Source organism: Ambystoma mexicanum, chromosome 10 (assembly GCF_040938575.1).
Source record: "Ambystoma mexicanum isolate Mex_15411 chromosome 10, UKY_AmexF1_1, whole genome shotgun sequence".
NCBI classification, from domain to species: Eukaryota; Metazoa; Chordata; class Amphibia; order Caudata; family Ambystomatidae; genus Ambystoma; species Ambystoma mexicanum.
Window position 1 is genome coordinate 293,752,268 of NC_090932.1, and position 24,026 is coordinate 293,776,293.

At 46.3% G+C, this 24,026-nt stretch overlaps 1 protein-coding gene across 2 annotated transcripts in view; it reads right to left on the reverse strand.

Annotated features, from left to right (window-relative positions):
* The window catches only part of GPC1 (glypican 1), a 409,732-nt gene that overhangs the window by 81,652 nt on the left and 304,054 nt on the right, over positions 1–24,026 (reverse strand). For both annotated transcript variants that reach the window (XM_069617862.1, XM_069617863.1), the window contains one exon: positions 989–1,119. In XM_069617862.1, the coding sequence (XP_069473963.1) occupies positions 989–1,119 (131 nt within the window). The remainder of the gene's footprint in view (positions 1–988; positions 1,120–24,026) is intronic.

Here is a 24,026-nt window from a genome sequence, read left to right on the forward strand (position 1 = left end):
AAACTAGCTCTCCTTAGACTTAGATGCCAGCCTTCCCGTAGAGAACCAACAGAGTTTTCTAGAGAAGTACAATAGATGCCAGAGATAAGGTTGGGCATGCAGTCTCATGTCAGAAGAAGTCTCATAAGCAGAAGAGTTCTAAAGGGAGTGGTAGGAGGCTTAAAAAAGGGAAGTCTGTAATGTTAGACGGCAACCCGGGGTAATCGAAAGATGACCACGCAACCGACAATCCATTTGTGGTACGTGCTAAGAGACTTGCAAGTATTCAATGGATATCCCACTTTTTCATTTGTTCAAGAGCCATCTAGAACTCTCTTCTCAAATGGTTTATATCAATTCTGATAAAGGAGAACTGGGGGACAGTTTATACTTTCTTTATCATCCTTTTTTGTGGAGTTTGGTCGAGGGGTGAACAGCCCCTGAAATTTAAAGGCAGCATTTTAGAGACATCCTAGAAAAGGGTTTCAGTAAGACCCCTACCATTGTGTCACAATTTGGGTACATCAGTGAGTGCTCAGTGGAGGATAAGGTACTCAAGTTACATCACAGTAAACAAGAATCCGTATAGTAGCTCAACAGAAAGATAGCTCAGTGGGTCAAGCACTCGCTACTGTGATATGAAAGTGATCTCGTGTTTTCAGGTTCGATTCCTGGGAATGCCAACTTTTCCTTTTATCTTTCTGGGGTTCTATAAATGAGTATCAACTTTGGTTGGGTGATGCAAATGTTCTATGTTCAGCGCTTTGGTAAAAGCGCAACATAAATAAATAAAGATCCTCCATTTTGCTAGTGGACTGTTGGGGCATGCCTTCGGATATGTGGTCGGTAATACAGTGCAATCATTTGTAGACACGTTTTTTGGAAATTGACTTCATGTCAATAAATGTCACAAATAGCCCAGGTGCCAGTGAAAACCTACTCGGACTCTAGAACAAGAAAAGGTGGCTGCGCATTACATTCACCGTGAAGCATAATGTTATGAATGTACCTTGTTGGTTATAGTTTTCTTGTTTTCCTGCATGATTGAGATGGCCTCTGAGATCCGCTCATGAATTGTTGTCATTGTGATTTCAATGTTAGACGGGGATTCGAACCGGTCCACCACCAGCAGCATCGAATCTGGAGCAGGCAAGAAAAGCATAAAATGACAAGCCACAAACGTTAGCGACTCCAGACTGTATATTAGATGTTCCTCAAAAGGCAGGTAAATCTCATTTTAGAGGCAATAAGGATAAAAGAGAGTAATTACTTATGCAATTATAGCACCTAAAAAGGACAAAAAAACACAAACATTCAAAAGAACACCCACCAAGACCTAAGGTTGGAATCAATTAACATCACTACACCAAAGCAGTGTGCCTGGTAATTATAGAATAAAAGGAATATATTTGTTGTTACAGGGGATGCAAAGCTGCCAATTTAAGATGTTCCGCGCGCAGGTGTCGATAGAAAATATCCTTGGCAGCAAACAGAACTAGCCCCACATGCTCTCTGCAAACCGAGTGGTACCCCGGGGCATTCTTTTTGTGGAATTGTGGATAGTAAAGCACATTGGCCATTACACCAGCTAAAACTAACAGCAGCTCAATTCACTATGCAATGCATGGCCCGGAAAACTGGCCCACACTTTCCCTTTTGTGCTGCCCCCCTTTAGGAACTGCCAAAGGGCCAGTCCAAGTCTGCCTGTCAATCTGGGAAAAGAGGTAATTTTCTAAAAATTGCAAATTGCATGCAAGCGACCGCCACGGGTAGCACTTACATGTTACATGTAATTTTAATCCTTTACGTCGCATTGGTATAAAACTGAAAGGCAAATCCAGGCGAAGTTGCCTTTTTCTTCCGTTTTACTCTCCGTCTTGTCAAAAAGTGAAGGCCGCTTGAGAATTACCCTTTCCAGACGACATTTGCTAAAAGAGGTCTATGGAATCTGCTAGCTCATTACGAGGTGGTCATTTGAATTGGAATCCATTTGATTTACTCCTGCATGAATAACAAAGTACACACGTAAGACTGAGGGACGATTCATGGAATTATTTGCTCAGTAAATTGGGACATTGCGCTAAACCCCACGCGCACCTCAGTTTGACGATTCATGGAATCGTCTGCGTAGGACTTTTTCATACTTTGCTGGGACATCACGCAGGCTCGGCACGGCTCTGCGATCAGCCGAGTGCCTTGCGCGAGACTACACACAGGGGGTGGGCATGGCCTGTGCAGGGCCCGGAGTAAGGGGCAGAACATGCAAAATGAGGAAGAACAAGGGAAAAATTTAGCATTACGAGGGATGACCCGCTGGCAGTCCATCACACTTCCACAAATGTGTATAATCGACCGTATTCAAGGATTGGTCTGTGCAAACTCTCGTCAAGGAAATGGCCACATAATGCACCTAAACTATCTGCCACCCGAAGGCAGGCATACAGACACTTGCATATAGGAATCTCCTCACAGGGGTACGATCGGGCGTCGGATTTAGGGGTGCGTGCATGCAGGCAAGATTCTGATCAAATTTAGGAGTGTGCGTACACAGTGTAGCGGGGTGCAGGGACGGTTTACATGGGTTTGCACGCAGTTTGACTGAAAAATATGTTATGAGTTATGGGAAACGGTACGCATGTTCTCGGGGTGCCAGTTGCAGTTATGGGGGACCCCGCGCAGGGTCCCAGAGGTGCTAGCTTGGTTGTGGGGGACCCCATACAGTTTTCACGGGGTGCATGTCATCGTACCTGGGGAGACTGCAAAGGCAGGTTAATGTGGCTTTTTCGGCTTTGCATGGAGGCGTGTCGGGGGCGTGCCAGGCACGACTTGCGGCTCGGCCTATTTTGCGGGAACAATTCCAGGAATACGCAGAGCACACAGATTTCGTTCTGCGCCCAGGCTCGCGCCGTGTCGTTCTCGGTGCACAGGCTTTGCAGGATCAATGCACACTTTTGCATGAATCAGTCCCTAAGGCATTAAGCATGGCAGAGATGTAAACGTTTGACATCTTGTGTGCCCTCGAAAACAGGCTGGAGTAGGAAATGGAGGCAAGAAAAGCATTGTGCCTAGCTTTTAAGCCTCCATTTCCTGCACCGTCCATTTTAAAAAGACCTGCAAATGAAGCAGTGGTGTCTCTCATGGCGTGGAGCTTGGTGCTTGCTTTAACCCTTTCACTGACAGCACTTCAATGCTTTCCTATGGAAATCAGGACGTGTATAAAAACGTCCTAAGGGTTGCCAAATCAAGTTGTCCATTACCTCATCAGAAGAGTTGGAATCAAGAGATCAAGTAGTGCTTCATTTCCGGCATCCCAAGTGTAGCTAGTACTGGAGGAAGTGTAATAAGACATCTGAGCCTCTATTAAAGAAATGTTGCATTGGGGCAGCGCAGAAATTGCACTAGTGCAAAAATACATGTTATGTTGATTTATATGTTATGTGATGTTATGTTGACTTATACGGCACACCATTACAACCACAGAGACGGTCTCCAGGTGCTTGCGTGGCTCTGCAAGAAAGTGCACAGGGTGGGTTAGTGAGGATAGAGTGATAGGATAGGTCCAGAACCGGTAGAAACTGGCATCTGTGTGTGTTGGCTTGCAGATGGGTTGATCGTGTGCACTGGTTTATTGTATCCGTAAGGCTAAGGTCCAGTCCCTGGGATTTTTTGTTGTATGCAAGTGTTAGTTATGTTGGGTGTGAATTTGGATGTAGTGTGGCTAGCCCAAGGGCGTGCATAGTACTTGGGAGGTGTGTTGGAGGGGAGCAGGAGCAGGGTGGTTAGTACATTGGGTACTCGCAAAGTTCTTCTAGGAGGCTAATCTTAACAATTCTATCTAATGTGAAGCATGGCTAATATTCACCAATCTTTCTAAGTGTGACGCATGGTTAATCTTCGCCATTTTATCTAAAAGTGACGCATTACTAACCTTCACAATCTAAGTGTGACACATGGGTAATCTTCAGAAATCGATCTAAATGTGACACATGGCTAATCTTCACAAATCTATCGAGTGATATGCAAGACTAATCTTCACAATTATATATAATGTGATGTGTGGCTAATCTTCACAATTGTACTGAGTGATACGCATGGCTAATCTTGACAATTCTATCTAATGTGCGCAAAGCTAATCTTCACAATTGTACTGAGTGATACGCATGGCTAATCTTGACAATTCTATCTAATGTGCGCAAAGCTAATCTTCACAATTCTAATGAGTGATACGCATGGCTAATCTTGACAATTCTATCTAATGTGCGCAAGGCTAATCTTCACAATTGTACTGAGTGATACGCATGGCTAATCTTCACATTGCAACATTCCACATTTCCATTGGCACAGGTTTCTGGAATATAAGCCTTGAACTCCTGACATTAAATCGAGGATATGAGCAGAAGCATAGTCATCAGCTACCATCAACATACTTGCACTTGATGGTGTAGTCTGGCATATTCAATGATCAATGTTAAGGGAACTCAAACCATTTCCTCTAGGCTGGTCTTCAATATTCCAGTGTTAAAACATTTGCCCCTGCAGGAGGGCACTATTCTAATGCAGTGTAATCCTTGCATTTAACCAAGGAACCCCAAATAACCTAATGTATAGGTCACCAGGAATTGGCTGGCTTCATTGTAAGTTTTCTGAGTGTATGCCTAATGCCGAGACAAGCCTTTTTTTTGTTGCACGCTATACCCAGCTATGGTGTCTGAATATCATAGGATTTGCTTATTCATTTTCTTTTGGGGACTGTAATTTAGAAAAGTGCATTTTCACACACCTATGGCATCTTAATGGTCATTATTGAACAGCAGAGGACTGCCGAGTTTTTGATGCCTGTAAAATTGAATATTTCCAGATGCCTGTATTTAGCAAAAAGGACGAGCCCTGTATCCTAGCAACTTTCATTTTTGCCTCTATTTTAAAAGCAACAGTGACCCATGCTAACAAAAGTGTGTGTCCTGTGGGCTGCCATCTGTTCTCCTTTTAATCACTCACGTTAGGTTCTCTAAATCCTCTTACGCGCTAAGCCAGCTGTTTGTCAGCTCATCGGTGGATTTCATTTACATTTCGGACTTTGCTTTACAAATCTATGCACAGGATTTTCTCGATTCCTTGTACATTTAATTCCTGATCCAGTCCTCCTGGAACAATCGCTCCAGCTCTCGCGCGGTGCAGTGCGGACACTTGTTACTACACGCTCGGCTTACAACTGGAATCCCCCAACTTCTTCTGAAGTTTTGCAGGTGCCCCATGTCTGTCCATCTTAGGGTCTTCCTGAACACCAACCCCTGAAGTAACTCCTACCATGTGGACTTGGTTCATCGATGTTACCTTCATCTGCTTCACTGCTTCACTGCTTCTGATTGCCGCTGTTTGGCCGATGTAGTGATCCTTGTGCAATAATCCTTGATTATAGGATCTTCTGCCTTGCGCACACTCATAGACCCCGGCATGCACTGCTGCACATTTGCTCTCCTGATGAATACACAGTAGCCTGGCGTGCAGCATGAGTTGCGGTGGCGGGTATGTTTACCAGTTCTACCATTTGTCTTATTAACCAATTTGTTCTTATCAGAGGCCTGTAGGAGAGAAGAAAGGAGACCAAATGGAATATTTAGAGAGGATGACAGTATTTTTATCGACTGCGCTCCGTCCCAGAATGTGTGTGCCTAGGTGTGGCGGGGTTAAAGCCTCTGATATGCTTAAGCATAGACCCAGGTGGAGAACACCAAAATGGCAAATGCCATGAAATATAAGAACAGAGCGCCGTGCAACCACCCGGATCGCACGTACAACTCTCCAAGGTCCTTGGTTTGCAGAAAAGTCTATGGCACTCATTACAACAACGGCGCTAAACCACGGCGCTATTAGCACCATGGTTGGTGCCGGTGTTGTAACGAGTCCGCCATGGTGAAATGGGGAAATACCGCCCCATTCCAAGGTTGGCGGGGTGGTATTTCCCCATTTCACCATGGCCCTTCCACATTCCCATTTTTGCCCCATAGGGCTCAATGGGAATGGGGAAGGCGGCAATTACGGTACCACAAATTGCGGTACCGTAATTGCCTGTGAGGTCCCTTTGCGGGTCCCTACTTTAACGGCTGGTCCAGACCATTCAGGTCGGGTCCCGCAAAGGGACCTCGTAGTAAGGCGCTAAGTGGTTAACGGCGCCGCAGCCTTTTACGGCGCCCTTAACCACTTAGCGTCTGGGTCGTAATGAGGCCCTATGTGCCAAAATCTCCAGGTTTACCAACACTGACCACTGGAGTGACCGAGTCTTACAATTATGGTTACCAGCATGCATGGGTCCCACTCACTGACTGCCATTGGGGTCAAGAGGAGATTGACCCCTTGCCTGCCTGCTACCCACCCCCTCGGGGGCATAAATAGTCAAGGATTATTGCACAAGAGCGACTACTTTTCACCAAACTGCGGAACTCAGGAGCTGTGAAGGAGAGGAAGGTAGCAGCGCTGAACTGCGTGTACTTTCCACCAAACTGCGGAACTCAGGAGCTGTGAAGGAGAGGAAGGTAGCAGCGCTGAGCTGCGTGTACTTTCCACCAAACTGCGGAACTCAGGAGCTGTGAAGGAGAGGAAGGTAGCAGCGCTGAACTGCGTGTACTTTCCACCAAACTGCGGAACTCAGGAGCTGTGAAGGAGAGGAAGGTAGCAGCGCTGAGCTGCGTGTACTTTCCACCAAACTGCGGAACTCAGGAGCTGTGAAGGAGAGGAAGGTAGCAGCGCTGAACTGCGTGTACTTTCCACCAAACTGCGGAACTCAGGAGCTGTGAAGGAGAGGAAGGTAGCAGCGCTGAACTGCGTGTACTTTCCACCAAACTGCGGAACTCAGGGGCTGTGAAGGAGAGGAAGGTAGCAGCGCTGAGCTGCGTGTACTTTCCACCAAACTGCGGAACTCAGGAGCTGTGAAGGAGAGGAAGGTAGCAGCGCTGAGCTGCGTGTACTTTCCACCAAACTGCGGAACTCAGGAGCTGTGAAGGAGAGGAAGGTAGCAGCGCTGAACTGCGTGTACTTTCCACCAAACTGCGGAACTCAGGAGCTGTGAAGGAGAGGAAGGTAGCAGCGCTGAGCTGCGTGTACTTTCCACCAAACTGCGGAACTCAGGAGCTGTGAAGGAGAGGAAGGTAGCAGCGCTGAACTGCGTGTGTGCGGGGGAAGAAATATCAGGGCATGGTCTTCAGAAAGAGCCCAACATGGACTTGATCGGGCATTTGAACAAGTCCAGATGAAGTTGGGCACTTCCAGTCGTAAACCGAGCGAGTAGTAACAAGCGTCCGCACCAAGTGTTTTTCCCAGGATTATGATCAGGAATTAAAAGTACAAGGCGACGAGAAAATCCTGAGCATGGATTTGTTAAGCAAAGTTAGAAATGTAATGTAAATGAAATCCACCAATGAACTAGCAACCATCTGCCATGGCACAACAAACTATTGCTGGTGGTCTGGTAGGTTTTGGGGGATACAGAGATCCCTCCTACTCAATTTTGGACCTTAACATTTGTCCTGGGTAATGCAAGACCTCTTTAGTATGTCAAATGCCCCAAGGGCAGTCGAAGTGGTCAAACAGCTTTAATTTCTAAGGCCAATTACTTTTTCATCAGCCTGTATGTCTTCTGCACTTGCTCCTGTTCCCTGGTCTTCCAGGAGAGTGCACGCTATGGCTCATCGCAGGGGCTCCGTAGCTCCTTTCTGTCTGTCTTTTCATTCCACGTTGAAGTAGGACGATAACCCGGCGGCTTGTGGGATTATCAGAGCAGTAGACCGGAATCAAGTATTTTGAATGAGAATGCATCGGTGAGGCACCTCAGACTGCTAAAGATAGTGGGTCTCATTACAAGGTTGATGGTAGATATGCTGGTACCGCCACAATGTCTTGTTGTTACCGCCAATCGGTCCCATGGACCTATGATGGGATAGCGTGTGGTGGCGCGCTGGTGTTAGTGCATATTTTTAGAGTCCATAGGATATTACGGTGATTTTTGGCAGATTTACCATGAGAGGTAATTTTGTGTGGTAAATCTGGTGCATGTTGGCAGGAAGGTGGAAGGTTTACCTCCATCTTTTTGCTTGAGGTGAACCTTCCACCTTGCTGCCAAAACTCCCAGTTTAGTGGTGCGGTAATGCAGCAGTAAAGAGGCAATAACAGAATTACTGCCATTTTACCTCAATTTTCCCCCACAAAGGTGTAATCGTAATGAGGCCCAATTACCCATTTATTGGCAAATGATAGCTTGGGGCAATAACGGCACAGCCTATAATATTCAATCAGCAGATTCAATGCTAGCGCTAAATGAAAATGGAGGGGGTGCTAAAATGGGGGTGCTGGTCTTAAAGTAAAGTCACCATGAAGTTACACTGCGTGCGCATGCAGTTCAGCCGCATCACCACTCCAGGGCCTAGAAGAAAACCTAACAAGGAAAATCCCTCAATTTTGTGGAATGCCATGAACACAGGAAAGGGATTCAGCTGGGAAGATTGTATAGGCCCCATGCACAGGATAGCAAACTAGGCCATTGCTGTGGTATTAACCTCTGGTGATTCAATTTATCGGGAGGGTAGTGGGGGGGACTTTACCATTGTAAGGAATTAATCAGTGCAAGTAGCTTACAAATGAGGATGTTGTAAGACAGTCATCAACATAATGGTGCGAGTACCTGGGCATTTAATAGCAGTGCCTGGAAAATGCCTAAACCGTATACACAAGCCAAAACTGTTGGCTTTGCCAATGCTTGTTTTTAACAGGACTTCAGTGAAGGGCATGCATAGTGCTTAAAAATTGAGTGGCTGAAGGCAGACCTGGTTAAGACATTTTCTATTACACCAGTAGCAGGCTTCCAGCTCCAATTAAGACATAAACTCTCAGAAGACTACTTTGAAACAATGCTGGCAAGCACTTTGAGTGGAGAGTTTGATGGTAAGGCTTGATTAAGTCCAGCTCAAAGGGGTCCAATAAGGAGGTGTGTTGAGCAGGGAGGGTCAGAAACTGGGTAGGAATTGCCATAGGGATTAGCATTGGCATGGTCAGTCAATGGGTGGGCACAGTGCTGGTCATTGGGCCGGCTCTCGGCGGATCCGAGATCCGGCACTAGATGTGTAGCTGGATCCGGCCAGAGTCAGTCGCCCAAGCCCATGAACCGCGCTGGAAAAAAGAAAGAAAAAAAAAAAGCGTCCGCGACGGCAGCATTGCCGTTTACCGCGGCTTTGGCACTGATGTGTAATGCACAATGCTCACTACATGTACAACTGAAAGGAATCAGTTGTACATGTAGCGAGCATTGTGCTTTACACACCAGTGCTAGAGCCGCATAAAAGGCAATGCTGCCCTCGTGGGCGTTTTTTTTTTACATTTTTTTTTTCGTTTTTTGGCACAACAAAATGAGCCAGGGCTCATCAAGGGGGCCTGGCCTAACTGCAAGCGTCCTGCTGGCCCGTTAGGCCACGCCCCCCTGAAGAGCCCTGCCTCAATGGGCTACTGGCACCCCTGCCAGGCATCCTTTTGTAGTGATCAACACCCTCTCCCATGGGGGAGAGGGTGCTGATCTCTGCATTTACTTTCTATAGGCTTGCCTGGCAAGGGACAGCGCCTCGCCTATTCAGCCTTAATGGTGACGCTTCCCCTCGGCAGCTGGGGAGGGGCAGCGTCACCATTAAGGCTGAAAGGGTGAGGCCGCCGGAAGCTGAGGCCGTTTTCCTGAAGAATGAAACTCAGGAAAACGGCTTCAGCTTCCAGTGGCCTCACGTTTCTCTCCACAATGGTGGCACCGGCCCACGGGCATCTCCTGCTTAAAGGGATGCCTCGCAGGTGCGGCGCCACCATTATGGCTGAAAGGCATTTTTTTCTGGAGCCTGAAGCTTTCGCACACGAGCGAGAGCTTCAGGCTTCAGAAAAAAATCCTTTTCGTATATTGGCCGGGGCTGGCAGGGGAGATCAGTGGGCCCCACAGGGCCCCGCCTCAAATTGAAATTTCAGAGCCTGCCGGGGCTGAGCTCCGGCAGGCCCCGTCCCACTTAAAGCCCTGTGGTAAAAGGCAATGTTTCCTTTGTGGGTGCTTTTTTTTCTTTTTTTTTTTTAAGTATTTATCTGATCGGCTGGCCACTACCAACCCCGCCCCCTCTAGACCACGGCCCCTCTTCCCCAACTCCTCCCCCACCCGGCACTTGTGGGATCCCCCACCACATTTTTTCCATTCCACCACTGGGTGGGCAAATAACCAGGAGGTGTGAGCCGAGGTGGGGCCAGTCTGCTGCAGTCGTGCAGACCGACCACATCGTTGTGTAAGGAAGTCCTTATCAGAGCCAGTACACCGCGGAGCGGTGAGCGGAGGTGTGAGCCGAGGTGGAGCCAGTCTGCTGCAGTCGTGCAGACCGACCACATCGTTGTGTAAGGAAGTCCTTATCAGAGCCAGTACACCGGGGAGCGGTGAGCGGAGGTGTGAGCCGAGGTGGAGCCAGTCTGCTGCAGTCGTGCAGACCGACCACATCGTTGTGTAAGGAAGTCCTTATCAGAGCCAGTACACCGCGGAGCGGTGAGCGGAGGTGTGAGCCGAGGTGGAGCCAGTCTGCTGCAGTCGTGCAGACCGACCACATCGTTGTGTAAGGAAGTCCTTATCAGAGCCAGTACACCGCGGAGCGGTGAGCGGAGGTGTGAGCCGAGGTGGAGCCAGTCTGCTGCAGTCCGCTGCAGACGCGTAGCAAGCGAGCAATGGAGACAGAAGTACGACCGCTTTTAGTGATTACCTCCGAAGCAGCCCCGGTATCAGGGGTATCAGGGGGTCAACCTGAAACGCCAGAGGTGGAGGAACTGTTGTCATTAATTCAGCCCACCAAAGAAAAGGCACTGTTAGCTGCCGCCTGCAAAACATCAGAGGACGTACGTCCAGCCAAGCCAAGAAACCCCAGAGGTAAGCCGCTATTAAAAACACAGCAGAAACTCTTACAAACAGGCTTACCTACCACGTGGGTGACGAAGTCATCTTCCCCGGTCCTAGCCCAGAAGTCCTCTGACCCACCTGGTGCCACGGTGGGCAAGAGTGGAGCTTGGGAGGCCCGGCCGCCGAGGGAGGATGAGCCACGAGTCCGCGAGTCCGAGGTGACGGATGCGTGTGGACTGAGGAAGGCAGCAGCCGCGCCCGCCCCGCTCGACTGCGCCGCAACAAAGGGCACGCGTACCGTCTTGGTGACGAGCGGGGAAGACGCTGAAGCTGTCGGAGGACAGCCAGCGGCGGACCCTTCGCGGGGCCCAGTTTGCGGGGCAGGAGGGGGGGCCAGTGGGTGGAGGAGGACGGAGGTGGTGTAACCACGTGCGGGACAGTCCCGCGGGAAAGTGGCGCAAAACAAGCAGAGCCCGGATTCGAGGAACTGAAAATGTTAAAGAGACCAGTGGAACACAGGGTCCTGCAACAAAAGGGAGCCGTAAAAAGTCTCAGCTCCCAACATGAGAGAGGCCCAACCTCAACAAGCAAAAGGAAGATCTCGCTGGGTCCTAATCCCCCGGCGTTGCAAGGACTACATAACCACTGCAGCCAGTATGCGGAACCACTACAGGCAAGCAACCTTCAAAATCAGACTACTATGGAACAAAGAAAAGCAAATCTATCATCAGCACCTTTGGACTTAGAACCAAAAACGGATTATAGGCAGACGTCTTCAATCATCAAAGTAATGATACATTCCGCAAATACAGTGCAGGACACTGACCAGAAAATCAAGCCCAATGGATCAAAATCGACACAACCGGGCCGTTCTCCAACGACCATCAATAAGAGACCTATTGAGATTAATTCCGGTGAATCACCCTCAGATAGGGAGAGTGACGAAGTCTTCGTAGAGAGCTATACATCAGAAGAGTCAACTAGTCTAAGTGAACAGGAGGATTCTAACAAGGAAACAGAAAATGAGCAAACAAAGACAGGTCGAACTCAACAAAGAAAGAAAAAAGTGAAATCCAAGAAAAACCAAACCCCTAGGAAGATATTTGTACCGCAAAGGAACAAAAAAAATATGAAGGATGGAAATTACAAATTTAGAGAGGAAAGAAAGACCATCCAAAAAAAAAGACTTTCTATCACGAAGCTATCCTTACCTGCATTATCCTGCCCTTTAAAAGCGTTCTTCACCCAGCAACACAAACGAAAACTGACAGTGGACTCAGAGGTATCAGATGCAGAGATGCTGGAAGTGATGCAAGACTCGACATCAGGGTCGAACCTAAGAGAAAAAGATGAAAACCCCTCAAAGACCGTGAGGCCAGAACTCCAACTGAAATCCTTAGAAAACGCAAAAAACAGCAACGAGAGAGCTAACGAAATGCAGACCACGACCAGGGAGGTGAACCAACCTCAGATCAGAGACATAGAGTTAACACACACGAAACCTACATGGGACCCTGACAAGGCCACCTCGGAACAAAATAACAAACTACAACCATCTTCGGAAGCCAACAAGGGGGGGGAGGCAGTGATGACAAAAGAAAATCGTACCTCAAGCCCATTTACGAAGGAAACACAAAAACCACTCGAAGTAATGAATGACAAAGATCAGCGGTTAATATGGACGAAACCGCACCTCACTAAGGATCCGCAAAACACGGCGGATTCAACAAAAAGGAACGAAGAGCCGACACGCACCCCGAGTGATACCAGGATGGGTCGACAGCGAACAGACCAGGACAACAGTTCCATAATGGACTATCCAGGCCTACAAACCCCAGGCACATCAAAAAGGACGGAAAAAGCCCAATTATCATCAAAAAATCGTCGGCTAAGCGACATCGCCATGGCAATTCATAAAGACTCTCCAAACAAGAATCCGGATATGGTAACAATTATGTCGGCAATGTCCATTGTCTTAGCGCCCTTCTGCAAACTATATGAAGCACTAAAAGAAGAGTTGCAGAACAACACAGCAATCCTTACCAACATGATAGCAAAATTGTCACATGTGGAAAGTTACATAACAGCTGTAGAAGCACAAAAAGGTATTCAGGAAACGCTCTGGGAAAATAAAATCGAGTTCCTGGAAAGAAAAATAGAACAATTGGAGAAACAAAACATCGGCCCCGCAGTAACCCAAGATCTAGTAGCGGGCAAGCACGCGACAGTCAAACCTCAGAACCTATGCATAGGACTAAATATGCGGGTGACCAACACAGAAAAGAATATGGCAAATCAACCATCAATCAAAAACAAATTAGCAACATCGAGTGCATCACGCTCACTTTCCTGGGATAGCAACGTGCAACTGGGACCGCGGGTGCCAACTTTAAAACAAAAAGCAGAGGCGAAGAAAGATGAGAGCTCAACCCGGGACGGTCTGTCCCCGTCAAAATCTCTCGCTCAGAGGTCACCGAGGACGGCAGAAGATTTTCTGTTGGATTCTTCGTTGATGAATGTCTCATTATACGAGGAACAAACTCAAACAGCCAGTAGATTACAGGTGGCTACCGCCTTGCCGGCAACCAAAACAAGGAGGGAAGAAAAAAGTAACACAGAAGAAATAAGAGCTATGAGCGACGAAGAGGTTAAAGGGGAAGGAGTAAAAGATAAAAAGAACTCTTCCAACAAAGGAGTAGCCAACGTGCGAACTAGTAAAACTCAGAGGGACAACAAATACACGCAGCAGAGCCAAACTTCAAGAAGCAGAAGCAGTCCGAGAAAACAAACGCCCACAAGAGTAACAGAGAAAATCGAACCAGCAGAAAAGGGCGCAATCCGCCTATTTAAGCTGGAGCAACAAGACCTCAAAAAAACCAATTTAATCCTAAACCGGCCAACCATCTTGCAGATCTTGAAAAAATCTAAGACTCTCAAGGGCGTGAGAACAAAAGATCTAGTACTGGTCGAACCATACCACAAGGGCAAGATTGCGAAATCTTACTTGCACGTAAAAGCTGAGAGTATCACACACATGGACAAATCGGTGTTCGAAGACCTCTCATCGATGGGATTTCGGTTGACCGAATTAACAAAGCCGCAGCAAGAGGAGCAAGTCCAAAAAACACCAATAGTCAACAATCACAGAGTACATTACCATTCCAGAACAGAAAAACGGTATTGTCTGAATCGATGGAATAGAAGGAAAGAGGACGAGATTTCTCGAGACGACCGGAAACACCGCCGAAGACCAACACCGTTTGACCAGGAAGGAACCTGGAAGTATGAGAGACCAAGATCGCACCCACGAAGGGCCTCGGATTATACCAAGCGACCGTACGAAACGAGACCAAACAGAAACAGTGGGAAAAAGGATGAACCATCAAAAGCAAACAGGCACGACAGTGTAGAAACACCAGAGAGGACTTCGGCGGACAAAACAAAGGACACTCGTCCAATGAGAGGCCCGTGGGACTGGATTACATCTACCTGGTCAAAGAAAGCTGTCAAATAGCAACAAAAAGGGCCGAGCCTTGAGGGAGAGAATGCAGCGACGCCCTCTAAGAAACGGCCCGGCAAAGACCAGTACAGTGTAGGATCCTGGAACACCAGAGGACACAACCACTTAACAACGCCCGGAGACGTGAATCTGGGGGCCTTTGACATTCTATGTCTGCAAGAGACGTGGTTACTGGAGAAACCAACGCTGGATGGATTTTGTTTGGAAATCGCTGCGGCAGTTAGGGGTCCTTTAGGAAGACCATCATCGGGCCTGTTAACAGCCATCAAAAACGGCCTAGGTTTAGACCCACCAAAGAAATGGAGAGAATCATACGAAATGCTGGTGACCTTGTCCACATGGTCCCCAGCCACGGGGAAAAGCATGAGGGCCAAAAGGAACGCCTTGGCAATCATAAATTGCTATTGGAACCCGCAGCGTACGACAGCGAAAGTCTTCTGTTCCTCTATGAGTGCTACTATTGATCAACTTTATGAAGAGTTTGACGAAATTGAGATTATGATATGCGGCGACTTCAACGCCAACTGCAATAAAGCAACTAGAGAACGTGGAAGACCTCAACACTGGAACGTGGAAAAGCCTGGTTGGAAGTAATCAGCTCCAGAAACCTACAAAACATAGCAAACTTGTTTCCAAATCAACAGAATTTACCTACCTGGGAAAGGGGAGCATCAAAAGCAACCTTAGATTATATTTTCACCTCGTCAGCCCTGGCAGCAAACGTAGTCAGCTTTAAAGTGGTAAAAACAACCAACAGCGACCATAACTTACTCACGTGTACGTGGGGCAGTCGGAGACCAATGAAACTCGTATATAAAACCAGGGTTGAAACTAATGCTCAACAAACTCGATTACGAATAACGGAAGCCAATATCCAACAAATAAAATCAGCTTGGGAAGAAAAAGTAACAGCAAACCAACGTTATAAATCAAGCGAGAAACCAAACTACCTTCCTCTCCTTGCACCCTATCAAAAACCAATAGGAACTAGAAACCCAGCGGCCTCTCAACCCAGCCATGCATACAACAAAGAGCTGGTTGAACAAAGGAAACTAGGCCGACAACTAAAAAGGAAGGCAAGGAAATCAAAAGCTGAACAAGACAGGGCAAATTGGAAATGTGAAAAAAAAAGGTACACAACCTGGCGAAAACAATCTAAAGCAACACAGCACCAGTTGGACGCAGAAGAAATGATGAGAAAATTAGCAACCAATAAATCCAGTGACTTCTGGTCCTTAATCAAAGAGAGCAACTGGGCACCCAATCTAGCGCCGACAAATGCAGTCTCAGAAGAAAAATGGCTGGAATATCTATCGAGAGAGTTCGAGAAACCCAAGACATCGGTTGAGCCCCTGGAAATAACAAAAAACACAACATGGGTGTCGACATCGAACGCAGAAGACATTGAAGCAAAAATAAGAAACCTCAAAACTTCCAGAGCACCAGGTCCCGATGGTCTCACAAACATAATGCTAAAGCAATTCCCGAAGGAATGGTCAGAACTAATTGGAATGATATTTAGCATTTGTGAACAAACCCACGAAATTCCGGAGTCTTGGTCTAAAGCAATCATCGTCCCGATTTATAAAAGGGGCTGCCGGGAGAACCCCGTGAATTACAGACCAATTGCGCTGCTAGATATCTTAGGAAAGATCTTCTCCTCTCTCATCTTGGACCATCTGAGGATATGGGAAAAATCGGCAGAGTGCAAAGACATCTTACAAACGGGCTTCCAAAAAAATGGAACAATAGCAATCAACATCTTGATAATAAACATCTTTAAAGCAAAAGTTAAAGAAGGGGCGCCAAAAATCTACTTAGCTTTTGTAGACCTGTCAAAAGCCTTTGATAAAGTGGACAGAAACATGCTATGGAAAAAATTGGAAGCCTGGAAATGCCCCAGATCACTGCTCAACCCACTAATAGCGCTTCACACAAAAACAACAGTAAGAGTAAAGCTTAACCAACAGGGAACCTTATCGGAAGAAATACAAGTGGAAAGGGGTGTAAAACAGGGATGCCCACTTGCTCCTGCACTCTTTATCGACTATCTGGGGGACCTGCAGTACTCAGAAAACAAGATCAGAATGTTTCCACCTAAACTAGGGAAAACCAAAATTCCTCGTCTCCTATATGCAGACAACGTGATTCTGATTGACCAGACGAAAGTGGGCTTGCAGCGGAAATTGACAAATTTGACAAAATACCTAGAGGAAAATCACTTGGAGATAAATAAAAACAAAACAAAAACCATGACACTGGAGAAACAACAGAAAAGCTCTATAACAAGGGAGTCCTGGTTTTTAGACGATACAAAAATCGAAAAAGTAAATAACATCAGATACCTGGGATTTGAACTAGATAACACACCGACAGACAAAGCAATGCAAGCTGCTCTCTGGGATAAAGCGAAGAGACTGACAGCGCAAATGAGAACGTTGGACAAGAAATTTGGTAAATTTACGCTAACCCCGGCAATACATTTCTATAAAATGAAATTGGTGCCCGCGTTGACATGTGGAACGGAAGCATCATTGTGCATCCCGGAGAACATCTGGAACAGAATAGAAGGCATGGTCTGGAGAACCGTTCTGGGGCTTCCCAAATCAACCGCAATAACGGCTATCAGAAGGGAGCTTGGATTAATATCCTTGGCCTCGATAGTCGACATTAATGCAATGAGGCTATTCAGAAAAATCATCCTGGCTGACTCCCTGCCAATCTATGCATTGATTAAAGAAGAACTTGATACTGGAAATTGCAGCTTATTCAAGAAGTGGGCAGATTCTAGAAAGGAAAGGTTGTCTGAAATACTGTGCACGGAAACAGACCTAAAAGAAAACCCAGATAAAATCAAACGGAAACTCAAAGAAAGGGATTGGATCAAAACAATAGAGGCAGCAACAGAAAATAAACTATTACAACATCTTCCACCAACGTTCAACAAACCAAAGGTTCCAATGAAATACGTGAGTAAATTCCCGGACAAGAAAAAAAGACATTTGTTTATGAAAGCAAGATTAAATTTACTACAAACTAAACAAATACTCGCCATTCGAAATATGGCAGAAAACCTAGTATGTCGACTATGTAAAAACCCAGACACTGTGGAAACGATCAGACACCTAATCCTAAACTGCCCCTGCACGAAACAGAATAGAACCACCTCCCTATCACCGTTGATCACGAATCAGTGGATGATTCAAGAAGAAACTTTGTGGAACAGACTCATCGCCGGTGAAGCCACTAGGTGGACAATAGCCATGACAAATTTGCTCGAAATGGCTTTCAAACAGATAAACGAGGCCCGGCTCACTGAATCTACTGAAGCAGAGCATGGCTAGGGGAACCACCAGTCAGATGACTTTGGAGGTCTCCCACAAGCACTTTAATAAGTCGGATCTGTGAAAAACCATTGTCGAGAAACTCATTTTCAATGAAACCAAGAGGAACAAATTGCAGAACAAAAATGTGCCACACTTTTTTGACAAAATTACAGGTTTTTCCTGAATATAAGTCAAATAAATAAATAAAAAAAATAAATAAATAACCAAATAAAACCAAATATCACTACCAGCTGTGTGTCTGTCATAAGCCATTTCTCCCTATATTCACTCTAATGCAATAGTTTTAGCTTATAAGTGGGGCCAGCACCATCTGACAGCAAAATCTAATGAAATGCTGAGGTACATCTCGGCAAAGAGGTTACCCAATGGAGCCGCAAAGCGTGCAATGCTTCCCGCATGTTGCTTTCCAATTGTGCTAATGCATTTCACACAAGCAACGCAAACAGAACAACATCGCACTCCCTCTTTACATTGCGAGTAACTCAAGCAAATCACAGAGACCATTGATCACTTTCATTCCTTCTTAATTGTGAGGCTGTGAAGTCTACAGTAGTGTAGGGAACGGGCTGCGTCAGAACTCCCTGGTGATCTCCAGTGAGCGTGTTCAATCCCATGGAACCAGAAATTCTTCCGGAGAGCAGCCCAAAGATCTGGCTGCTCCAGAGAAAACAAAATGGCGCCTCTAGGATCCAGTACCAGGGAGTTCAGGATTGGAGTACCTTAAGGGCTACATTAATAAATGGAGAAGCAGTGCTGCCATGTGAGGAAGGGAGTGTCAGTGACGGGCGGCCATCTTGTGTCGGGCACTGTAGTGCCTCGAACAGTATCATTTCAATATCATATCTCCCTAAGTCACTTCTGGCTGCCTGGATTATTTTGAGGGTGTATCCACAACATTCCAAGGTGCAGCCATCACATGCCAGGATCATATGCCATCATATGTATACAAATGCCTAGACAAGGCCACTGTATGACACAATACGATGGTACAGCCACACATGCCTGCGGCAGTATGGGGCAGGATCATATGCTCAAATACATGCTTATTTGTTTAAGTCATCATGTAGCAGGATCAGATGCCCAGGTATTGGAAAGTGAAAACACATCTTTGGTATGCTCCACTATAGGTGGAGAACATTGCAAGTGAAAGGCACCAATCACACCAAGAACAATCTATGTTGTACTGCCACAGGCATTGTGTGGTCAGGGAGCAGTCATGGTGTGGCTAGGCACATCCATGCTGAGCCTGCTGCAAGCCTACATATCAGATATAACATATGTTGCCATTTAAGACCTTCTACTATAGCAACTGCCCACCTTCACCTCAATGTCCACAGATTCCTTTCTCAGCACATTGGCCACTACGCCAAGACCTTGGGCAACGCAATAGACTACTGGAATAGCTTCCCCATTAGCCTCGCACAATACCCGTTCACCTCCTAGCCAATGCGTGGTCAAAGTCCTCAACGTCGCCACATGTCCCCTAATGTATCTGCCACGATCCATTTGCACTTCCCACTACCATATTTAGGCAGATGTGTCTTTGGCACAGAAAGACATCAACAATATTCTAATCTTTGTCTTCAAGGCGATTTATTAACTCCTGTTCCTATCGCTGAAACAACAGGCACCTTCTACCCGGGCTCTGCACTGAGCGGCCATGCTGCCGGCCAACCCACATCGCCCCGTGCGTCATCCTATCCCTTCTCCACAAAATCAAGCTCCGAATCGATGTTGAAGTGAAAGTGCGCTACAGTTCTGAGGTAGTGTGACCAGATTTCCAAGACTACAAACCGGGACGGCCAACAACATAAAAGAAGGACTACCCACTCACAGCACATCCGTTACACCCCTCCCCTCAACATGACCTCACAATGGTATTTGGTGGCTCATGTTAGTTAGAGGCAATTAAATCAATGTTTGTAAGCTGCCTGCAGTGCTGCACAAATGCAATTGAATCGTGAGGTCTGGTATGGAAGTAAAACAGTCCAAATTCACTACTTGAATGGCCCATCAGTTTTTGGTCCATGAGAGGACCGGGACTGAAGACCAATGTTTCCTAAAGAAATCAGGTCTCTTGCCGCAATATGTGCACTGGCACGTGGCTCTGACACAGGAGCCCGTCTGAACCCTTATGGGGGTTGCAGAAGTGTGCATACATTCACTTGCCATGATTTGAGAGCTGCCCTGCAGATCTCTCTGCCTTCTGGCAACCTCCACCATGGATTGCGTGCCGGTACTTGCCTGCTGATTGTGCCAATCTTAAAATTAGGCACAGCGGAGGCCACCCCACTTTTGCAAAGGGACACACTGGGTGTGCGACACTGTGCATCCCGCTATGCCGCACTATAACATACAGCCTTAAGACGCACATCTGTGCACACTGGAGGCGTACCGAGCATAGACTGTGCGTGTGGTTAGCCCATTCACTTGACAATAATTCTCATTACTCAGATTCTCCTTTATTCGTCCCAGTCCTTCTTGATCTTCTGGGTGTATCCTTTCCCAACATAGACTTCATAATACTGTGCTTACATGTGCCAACACAAGATTGCCCATGCAGACTCTGCCCCATCATTAGGAGAAGCCGTGTATGCATGAAACCACCTGGAGACCATGCGATCTATATACCAACTAACAGAGGTTGAAGGGCAAGCAAACCCTCTAGGGAAAGAGGGAGAGTTTCAAAAAGGTTGTGATGAGTCAGAATTGGAGTAATGATGATTATTGGTAATGAACGTGGCAAAAGGGAATGCATATGTTTCAATTCCATTTAAATAGAAGCCAAATATGCTAAAATCCTTACAACCTCCCAAGAACCACGTCAATATCCCCTTTGAGAAGCAGTCTTCATTGGCTTCCGGTACAACAGGGGATCCTTTTTAACATCCTCTATTTTGTCTTCAAATGTCTTCATGGCATAGCGCCAAGCTACCTCACTTCTAAGATCTTCCCCTCTCACCAAACTCATCTTTTTTGATTGGCTGGTTAAAACCTCTTAACATTCCCCTCTTTTCACTTTATGCACTGTGGAGACAGATGCTTCACCATCTGAGGCCCCTCAAGGTTAGAACTCGCCGCTGCCAGATCTTTGGAAAAATAAGTCACTGTCGCTTTTTAGGAAGAAGTTCAAAATCTATGACTTCCAATAAGGTGATATCTTAGTTCAAGACTACAATTACTCTCTTGCTCACCAAATTGGTTGACATCTGAGCCGAGATGCCGTTTCTGCCTGGTTCCTTTGGGATGGGCGCATTATAACCAAAATCAATTAAACCAATATACGAATGTCATGAAACACAGAAAACACCTGCAGATGATAACTACTTAGGCCTGCGGAAAAGCTGAAAATCACAAGGGCACCACACAATCACCTGTCAAAAACCAAAGTCACTGAGCTAGCTCACCCACTGCAATTGTATCATTCAAGTGCTGTACTCAGCAGACAGTGCTGTTTGAGAAGAGTGGATACTCATTCCCTTCAATGAAGGTCAAACAATCACTGAAAGATGAAGTGAGGTCCATTGAAGCCAGTGAGGCTCTGTGTGAGATCAAACATTTCCTTAGAGCAGGTCCCTTGCTGCCTTAAAGACCATGGCCCTCATTAGGACCCTGGCGGAAAGGGGTTTACGCCGGCGTAATGCATGGCGTACCTTTCCGCCCGACTACGAGTTCCCGTAGCGCCATGGTGATTTTTACGCCTGCTTTTTGCAAGCGGAAAAATCCATGGCGCTACGGGACTTGTTGTTAATTACGCCACCGTAATTTACGGTGGCGTAATTAACGCCTTCCCCACTCCCATTATACCCTATGGGGCAAAAATGGGAATGGGGAAGGGTAAATGGGGATTGGGGACTTACCGCCCCGCCAAGGTCGGAATGGGGCGGTAAGTCCGCCAACCCCGATGGCGGAGTTGGCAGCTTAGCGCCATGGACCATGGTGCAAATTGCACCATGGATCTCCGCCAGGGTCGTAATGAGGGCCCATGCCAGCGGTTCCCCCACTAGATATATCAAATCAAAGAAATAGGGTTTCCTGGGGCCAAAAAGAGCCCTTTTCACAAAAGGCTCCAAAAGGGGTCCAAGCATAAAAGTTGCAGAGGGAAACCAACCAGCAGTGCAATCATTCCCTAGAGATGGCGTTGGTCACAGGCCAGGAGTCAAGAAAGGAGATATAATGGCACCCTTATTATTCATATTTAATCTTCACTTGGTAGGTTCTCCAGATTATTGAATTTGGGTGCAAGCTTTCCACTCCCAATTAGGTGAACTAGCAGTTCAAGATATCTGCCATGAAGACGATATTGCCTTAATGGGTCAAACCCAGATTGACATAAAAGGGCTTCCAGTTCAAGTGGGTTTATATTGCAATGGAATTGTCCAGATTAATCAGTCAAATGCAAAATGATGCTTTTTGGCAAAAAGCAAAGTACGAAGGATATTCAGGTATTTGGGATCTAACAGGCTGGAGGTGCTTTGAGAATTTAAAAAATTGGATATCAACTTTGACCCAAAAACTGGATGGCCTTAAGAAAGAAAAATATGTAAACACAAGGTTAGTGCCCTAATGGCTGTGCTTACATTATTCAGTGTAAACAAGAAACTATTTTCAATTCTTCTCCGTAAGGAATTGCCGCCGTCCTTTATGCAGTTGAGGTGGTATTGGGGAAATCAAATGGCTCAAGGAGGTACGGGTATATACTAGTGAAGGGAAGTGTCTGGGGCCTACCTAGGGCCACAGACAAAGGGTCGGCTTCCATGGTTCCATTGGCAGTCAAGCACCATTTGCAATATAGGGGCAAGATCTAGTATATTGAAAAAAGTGTGTTGTTTAGTTTGTCAGAAATCAGTGATATTCGAAAATGAGATTACAAATGAGGTTCCCCAATGATATAAGGAGTAGCGTGTATATGAGATGAACAAATTGACTTTGGATTTTGAAGAGTTTGATACGTCTAGAAAATTTAAACATGTTTGTTACGTTTGTTCATATGGGTTGTTCACTCATTTGTTTGCATTTTGACTTTGTTTCTTTTTTGTCCTTTTACCTAAATCTTGTTTACATTATTATGGCTCACTATTCTATTTGTTACCTCGATGTTAATGGATGTTGCCTTTATTATTTATTTATTATTATTTATCTGTTTCTCCTTTGCTCCGCAAATTCTGCTTCTCCTCCCTTCCATGCACTTTTCCCCTCCCCGTCTCCCATGCACTTGCACGTTCTCAATGTTACTGGGCCTAGTAAGATCGTTGTTTTGTTCTCCCCTGTTCCCCTCGCTTGCCTTGTCGCGCTCTGAAACACTTGTGTACGAGCGCAATAGAAATAAAATATCAATATCAATATCAATGTCTTTAACTTACGTTTTCATGAAATGTAGTATATTTGCTCTTATGATGGACAAATGTCCGAAATGCATTGTCGTGATTGTACCATGAGAGTCTGTGTCTGTCTGGACCAGCACTTGGAATTAAAATGATTCTGACCACAGCTGAGAACAATTGGAGTTTCCTTCTTTATAATTACTCTTACCGTTTTTTTCAAATGAGTTGTTGTGACAGTGGTGTGAGCACGCAGTTTTCTGACACATGGTACAGGGATTGTTTGAGTGATCAACTCAATTGTGCCATGTTTCTTTGTCTCGCTTGGAGCTTCAACCCATGACCCTTTGGTTGGGAGGACAAGGATCACTCATTTGAGCTAACGGGTTTCCTAAAGATAGAATTTTCCTTAGTAGAGTTTCAGACCAGTATGCCCATTCAGCCTGTATCACCGTAGCATTCCTAAGCATAGAAGTTCCCTCCTGAATGAGTGGTCCCTATGGTTGCCTATGGGTAGTGCCCTTATAGACCAGTCAAGGGAAAAATCAAGGTGTAGCTCAGGGAGATCTAAGAATGTTGCCTCAGAGACCCCACACGCGAATGGACCCTTCTTCCAGCTGGAAGACTAGAGATGGTGACTGAAGAGTACAGCGGATGTGCAAAGTCCAGCCGCTGCTATCCCGGCTACACACCTGCACCATCTCTGAGCAGCACCTTATTTACACCATGACAGTTTTTTGTGTCACCTTGTGGTCTAGTGCTGAATCAGTCATCCGCCTGAATCGACCTGGTATAGAGCCTGACTTTCCAGACTCAGTCTGGGCCACGGCCCCTTTGAGACTGATTTCCAGTGTGGCTTGTCCGACGCCATCTTCAGCGTCACTGGTAATGCTCGATATCTAGAGGAGTAATGCTGGACGTGGTGACCTGGAGAATCCAGAGGCATGTCTGTCTGCTATCACCAGTGC